General features: G+C 36.7%; 1 protein-coding gene across 1 annotated transcript; it reads right to left on the bottom strand.

Moving 5' to 3' along the window:
- Positions 1 to 6,563: 6,563 nt before the first annotated feature.
- LOC103736738 (olfactory receptor 9K2-like) lies at positions 6,564 to 7,553 on the bottom strand. The gene has a single exon (XM_008836266.2). It carries the CDS (start codon positions 7,542 to 7,544, stop codon positions 6,564 to 6,566), a length of 981 nt encoding a protein of 326 aa, XP_008834488.1. The 5' UTR covers positions 7,545 to 7,553.
- Positions 7,554 to 7,829: the final 276 nt, after the last annotated feature.

The following is a 7,829-nucleotide window of genomic DNA, read 5'->3' as shown; positions in this document are numbered from 1 at the left end:
TTCTATGGAATAATGTGATGAGTATTGGTGTTAGTTTTTTGAAGTTCTGTTAGAATTCATTATTGCATCTATTTGGCTCTGGGATGTTTTTAGTTGGGAGATTTTAACTACTATTTCTGATGCCTTGGTTGGTGTCACACTAAACTTTCTTCCCTTTTCCCTTCTTGGGAGGCTCCACATGCTCTCTCTCCCAAGGCCCCAAGGCTCACAGACTAACATAAGACATTTTTAGTTTGGGTTTCCTTGATGGTAGGGAGTGAGGGAGTGACTTACTACACATCTTACTTACAAAGAAACCACAAAGATTGCTTCTGCACCCCACCCATAGTCTCCTTTAGCTTTTGCCCATGCCCCATGGGCTGAAGGTCTCACCCCAGGTCTGTAAATGTCCCATCTTGCTTCCACACTTGCAGGACACCCCCACCATTTTCCCTTGCAGCCACACACACTTCCTTTTTCTGCTCCAATCTCACTGTCAGCCTACCTCTGCTGGGGGATGGGCTCCACGCTTCTTCTCAGGGTGCCCTGTGCTCACTGGTAGCTCAGGCTTTTCAGAGGAATAAGTGCTTTCCAGGCTACAGTTGGAAATATTAACTTCATCCTTGTTTAATTTTGGTAAGTCATAAGAATCTAGAAATTCATACATTTCTTTTCAATTTTCCAGTTTAATGGAGTAGAAATTTTTATTTTTAAAGTATGTCCCTATGACTTTATGAATTTTCTCAGTATCTGTTGTAATGTCTCCCTTTTGCACTAAAATTTATTTACTTGTATCTTCTTTCCTTTTGGTTAAGTTGGCTAAAGTTTTGTTTACCTTGTTAATCTTTTTTAAAAACTGATTCTTTTTAGTTTTTCATTTATATTTCATTATATTTAGCCCTGATTTTGATTATCTCTTCCACTCTACTGTTTTGTGGTTCTTTGTCCCTTTTTTGCTAATGCCTTCAGATACATCATTATGTTATTGATTTTAGGTCTCTCAATCTCTCTCTCTCTCTCTCTCTCTCTCTCTCTCTCTCTCTCTCTCTCTCTCTAAATATATATATTGCTCATAGAGTCTAGATAATAATTTTGTTGGATATAATAGTCTGGATAGTTAGTTGTGCTAGTTAATAACTTGGAAAGCACCTTTGCAGGTCCTTTGGGCTTTGAATTTTTATGTCTGATCATCAGGAGTAAATATGATGGACTTGCTTTTATAAGATTTGATCTTTCTTGGCCAGAAAATCCATATTTCTGAAGACACTACATGATGCAAGTTCAGGAAAGGGAGAAATCAAGCTTGGACTAAGCTGGAAACTCCCTGCCACTGGATGGGTGGCTTTCATGGTGCCAAAAGGCAACACACAGATGACTGAGGGAGAATAATCCCCTATAATGCTCCTCAACAATGGGCCCCACATGTTGCACTATCAACATACCAAACAAGATGCTCCTGCTGGTGCAGTAGTGGAGTGTTTAGTGTATGTGCAACCAGCATATTTTCGATTGGATATAATGCCTACTCCTAGGGGTGGAACACACATCTGGTACTGTAGACCCAGCCAACCCCCTGTGGAAGGGGAAAATATAGCCCTGAGTGGGAAGTCACTGCAATTTCTTTGTTAGATAGAAATGATGCACCTGCTAAAATACTGCCAAAGCATTTGTGTTGACATCCATAGGTTAAGTTATTATAGCAGTCACCATTTAGATGTTCTTTCTTCTTGCTTTGTGTATTTTTATAGTAGAAGGAATCCCACTCAAACTGGCCAACAGCCCATGGAAAACAGATGATGCAGAGACCTAAAAGTTCAGTGCCTTGCCACAATGGGAGGATGAACATCCCACACCTATCACCCCCTCCAAGGTTAAGGGACTTGTGGAAGAGGTTGGTGGAAAAAAATGTAAGAGCCAGAGGAAAGGGTGGAGTGTTAACTGGAAATGCCCTCAGACCACTGTGCCAGCAAACTATTGTCATACCTCCTTCCCACTCTCATCAAGGAGTAGAGGGGGGAGTCAGTTGCCCCTCCCACCCAATCGTTCGACCATAGCTGCATGTGGAGGGGAGGGGCGAAGGCTACATAGGCTGAGAACACCAGAGGTACCTCTTTCACCATTTTGTATGGCTGTCAGGAGGTCACAGGATCTGTATTTGAGTGCGGACTTACAGCACAGCAGTCAATGTGGGATACCCACTCTTCTGTAAATAAACCACTACCCTATGTTCTGTTAAAACAAAATAAAACAAAATAAAATTATAAAAAATAAAAAAGATGACTTTTCTTCAGTAATTGTCTTTTTGAATTCTTTTTTCATTTGTATTGAATTCCTTACAATTCATCTCTTTGCTTTTGTCTTATTTGAGTAGTTTGAACATAAAATATTCGTTTGCTTTCTTTGACTGAAAATTCTTTGCAGTTTGTTAGTCAATGGGATTCATTATTTTAAGTTAGTAGTTTATAGAAGAGATATGTCTTGAATTTTCATCTTGCTTCTGTTTTCTACTGAGATTTGTTCACATGAACTTATTGGATTCAGTGGAAGAGTATGGCTGGGGATGATGGTCTGGGGATTATTTGCTTGTTGATGCCAGGAGCTAGGGTTAACTGTTTAAATTTGGATAGGAGATTCAGGGACAGAATATTCTTATAGGTCATCACTAGGAGGTGGGCAGACAAGAAACTGAAGGCTGGGTGGTCAGGGCCTGGTTTGCCCTTGGCTGTTCACTGATGAAGGTGGGTGGACTTAGAAGTTGCTGACTTAGTGTTTAGTATCTGGAGGACACTTACCAGTCTTTACTGGGAATTGACCAGACATGAAACATGTATCACTGACAATCTTTTGAGAGTTTCTTATATATGAAGAGTTTCTTTCCCTTGCTTTTCTGAAAGACTTTGCCTTCTATTTTGAAATTTTGACCATATGCATCAGATGATAGTTTTCTATGGCTTCATCTTATTTAGAATTAATTCAGATTTTTAAATTTTTATTTCATTTTTAAAATATTTTTTTAAATTTCATTTATTATTTTTATGTGTATGAGTGTACTGCCTACATGTGTGTATGTACGCCCATGTCATACAATGCCCAAGGAGGTCAGAAGAGGATGCCAGATTCCCCTGAAACTGGAATTATGGATGCCTGTTAGCTACCATGTGAGTGCTGGGAATCAAACCTGAGTCTACTGCAAGAGCACCCAGTGCTCTTAACAATGGAGCCATCTCTCCAGCCTTCAGAATTTTTAATGCAAGTGTCCATTTCTATCTACTCTATGTCTATACGTTTTCAGGTATTAATTATTCAAATCAGGTTTTTTTGTATTTTCCATGTTCTCATATTCCATTCTATATACACATATTTTTCTATCTGATCATACTATATTAGTTTTACTCATTTTAATCACTTTTTATTTCACAAACTTTAAAAATTTCAGTGTTTTTTGTTTCTTTGGTTGTAATTTTAGCTAAATTTTTCTGTTTAAATCCTCTACTGATTATTTTTAGTTGAATTATTCTGGTTTTTACTTCTAAGTTTTTTGCTTGATTCTTATTTACATTTTATCTCTCTTGATCTTTTTTCATTCTAGTGTTAAGAAATATATTTTGTTCATATTTTTGTCCTAATTTCTCTGTCTCTTTGTTTCATAGTGTTTTGTTGAAACATTTTTGCCTGCCCTAGCTTTTACAAACCAGACTGGTTTTGTACAGAGGAACACAATTCCCAATAAGTCCATCTACAATCTCTAAGAAGTTTTAAAATGTTTTTAGATGAATATGACACCCCTAAACCTATCTATACAGTATCACAGAGAATCATGTCCTCCCTGCCTTTTTGTTCAAGTAGCTCATAATAACTTACTATAAGTGTCTTAAATAATGCAGATTCTCTGATTCTATAACACCAACCTCCCTTATTTTTATTTGGTATCAGAAATGCTGATTATAAACTTTTCTCCCCTTCATAAGGAAATGGTATCAGTCCTTCCAACAACTGGCAAATAACCAGAATTCTGGAATTCCATATACCTCTCCTTACCTCCAGGAGTATAAAGTTCAAGTTTTATGCCTTCTGATAATTCACCTAGCTATGGTGGACTCACAAATATTCCATAGTGTCAGGAATTCTCTAATGTCCAAATAATTTTGATTTCATCTGCTCTTTAAAAGATCCCAGTCAGAAACCAACTCTTCAAGTCTTCTGAAAAGTCATCTTGTTGACTCTGCTCTCTGCTCCCACATTTAGCTGCAAAACAGAAAGCATGAACAAAGGTATTCCTCAGAGACTGAGTTAAGCAAGTCTGGGACTGAGTACATAGCAAAATTTTAACTATATTCTAGAATTTCAACAAATGTGTTTTGTTCAATACATTACTGTTAAATTTGTTTATAAAAGAACTAGCATTGAAATTTTCTATTCTCTTATCTTGGTGTTTTAATCTCTACAGTGCATTTTAAATTTCACTTTTTCATTGATAGTATACAGAAATTGACCTTGTGTCCAGGAACATAATGATAACTGACTAACAGTTTCAAGAAGTTTTGTTGTAGATGATTATGAGACTTTGGAATTTTCTACATATGCAATCATTTTTATGCAAACAAAGATAGATGTTCTATATATCATCTATCTATCTATCTACTATCATCTATCATCTATCTACCTATCTATCATCTACCTATCTATCATCTATTTATCTATGATCTGTTCACACAAGTTTATTAGGGATATCATGATAAAATACAATTAACTGAGTGTCTTTAACCATAAAAACATTTTCTTATACTAATGGAGGCTGACGTCTTAGATAAAGCTGCCATCACAGTTGATTTTCTCTAAGACCATTTTTTGTTCTATAAATATCAGTTCTCTTGGTGTCTCTGCATATGATCAACTCTGCACATTCAACTCTATTGATTCTTTATGCTCTTATAACTTTTTCTTATGAATATATTTATATAATTTGGATTGTGCCCCATCTATGGTCTTAGTTATACTTAACCTCATCTTTGAAGACCCTGTCTCCAAATGTAGTCTCATTCTGAGGCACTGGGGTTTGGGCTGCAACATAAAAATTTTTAAATGATACAATTCAACCATAAAATTTTTATTTTCAGTTCATCTCTTACTACATTAGGTAGAAGTTCTAGAACAAGCTTCAACAGTTCTAGTAAAACATGAATTGTATCATTGCTCCTAATTATATCAAGTTTGTCATCACTGAGGATAATTTCATTAAAACTTTTCTACATCTGATATTTATCAGTTGAGGGTATTCTCTTAAAATAATTCACTGAGAACTAAAGTTTTAATTACTGATGCTGAAGATCAAACAGAAGGTTTGATGACTTAGCCAGGCAGCCTCTGTTCTGTGACTTTCTTATGGCATCATTGATTCCGGTTCAAAAATGCGAGGACATCTTGCTTTATTAATCCATTAACTTTTGTTTTTATATGCTAATTGTAAGTTTTAAATTTTGCCTTTTTCCAAGTCTTATGAGTATCTTTTAAGCCCACATCAGCAGTATTAACCACTGCAGCAATTTCCACAACCTCATCCCATTACATAGACTTCCACACAAGCTGAAGAGCCTTTCCTCCCTTAACCAACCACCTGCTTTCAGTCACCTCAAGGTGGTCTCTAAGCACATTTTTGGCATGGCTTTCTGCATTATACTTGACCATCTGAGGATTTGACTCTCACACTAAATTATGAATTCCCTAAAGAATGGAGTGATTTACTTTTATGGCTACCACGATACTAAAACATGTATCTATGTATTTAATAAAATTAGTTAATGAAAAAAATGTATCTACAGGGTTAGGGGATCACATTTTAGATCACTATCTCTGTTTAGATGGATCATCTACCTCTGTAAATTTATTAAATATCTTCAGTGATAATTAACACATGACAATATTATTATAAATCAAACTGAGGTAATGAACACTCAAAATTCTTCATCTTATAACTAAGTTCTTTGAATTCAGATCTCTGTATGGCACACCTCAGAGAGTTCTGTTATACCTGGCATTTACAGAGAAATTCCCAAAGTTAATGTATGTAGCGAGGGTTATGTATAGCTTCATTTGTAATATTATTACTTACTCTCTGCAGAATGTATGTAAAACATAATAACCTTAATAACCACTTACCATGATGATGAAACTAAAAACAGAAAAGTGTATTAAAAATGGTTAATTTGTGAATTACTCTGATTTAAGAGGAAAAGGTAATAAAAAAGATCAACATTATACAAAAAGCTGTTTAATAGAGAAAATAATTACTAAAACATTTTTCAGTACTATTAAACACACAGTGATTTTGCAAAAATAGAATGTTATTGGAGATGAGAAGGAAAAAATCATCTTTTAAAGAGCTTCCCTAATTTCTAGGGCAATTCTTCGCCTCCAAGTGTTTCATGATTAATGATGTCAAGAGGAGGAAGATGTCACATTTTCCAAAGATTCATTCTATAGAAAAAGCTACTAATAGCATTGTTACAATATTTGAGAGGATAACACGTTATTGTCCACAAGAGGTACAAAATCAATACAGTGTTAATGGTGCAGAGGACTAATAATCAATGAAATGTAGTTCTCTTCTCTAGAAGCTTTTTTAGAGCTTCCTTAACATCTTTGTTTCTCAGGGAGTAAATCAAAGGATTCAACATAGGTGTGATCAGGGAGTAGCATAAGGAGGCCAGCTTACTCAGTTCAGGAAATCGGTTAGGGGTAAGGTACATGAAAAAGACTGCACCGTACAGCACACTCACAACGCCCAGGTGAGAGCTGCACGTGGAGAACGCTTTCTTTCGTCCCTCTGTGGAGCGAATCTTCAGAACAGTGGATACAATGTACACGTAAGAAACAAGAATGACTATGATAGTAGGTAAGATAATGATGCTGGCTAAAAAAAAGGATATGACTTTATGGACGAAGAGATCAGAACAAGAGAGTCTCTGAAGTGGGCGACTATCACAGTAAAAGTGGTCAATGGCCCGAGAAGCACAAAAGGATAAAGTAAATGTCATGCTGGTCTGGAGAACAGAGGTGATACAGCCACAAAAATAGGAGCCTGCCACCAGCTGAGTGCAGAGGCGAGTTGACATGTGGACAGAGTAAAGGAGTGGGTTGCAGATGGCAATGAATCGGTCATAAGCCATGGCTGCCAGGAGGAATCCTTCTGCCACAATGAAGAGTGCAAAGAGAAAGATTTGGGCCACACAGCCTGCAAAGGAGATGGACTTGCTCTCAGACCAGAAGTTGCTCATCGCCTTTGGTGCAATGACAGACGAATAGGAGAGATCGATGAAGGACAGGTTGCCTAGGAAGAAGTACATTGGTGTGTTCAGCCTGGAATCACACATGGTAATGAACATCATGCCGCTGTTCCCTAGAAGGATCGTGGTATACACAAGCAGAAAGAGCAGGAAGAGGAGGGTGTGGAGCTCAGGGCGCACCTTGAAACCGACAAGGATGAAGTCAGTGGCTTCTGAGTGATTGCTCGTTCCCTTGTCGCCCATGGAGGAGACCTGACAGGGGGCATAAAGTAAAATAAACATGGTCTGAGGTTTAGTTGTAGCATTATAAATAGCTCTTACAGGATATGGATTTATACTACTGGTCCTCATTGTTATTAAGTTTAGCCATGTAGAAATACTCTAACCCAAATTGAATTTGAATAACTGATATTGAATTCAAATATTACTTTTATTTTAATTTGCGAATTGGCAGAATTTGACATTTTTCTCGTGCATTCAGTGAAATGTCTTTCACGGTTTCTATATCTTTACCTCTCTTTACATACTGACTTCAATATCATGAAGAAGTATCTAGAAGAAAGCACA

Source organism: Nannospalax galili, unplaced genomic scaffold (assembly GCF_000622305.1).
Source record: "Nannospalax galili isolate Female #2095 unplaced genomic scaffold, S.galili_v1.0 scaffold2438, whole genome shotgun sequence".
Taxonomy (NCBI): domain Eukaryota; kingdom Metazoa; phylum Chordata; class Mammalia; order Rodentia; family Spalacidae; genus Nannospalax; species Nannospalax galili.
This window is presented reverse-complemented; position numbering and strand designations above follow the sequence as displayed.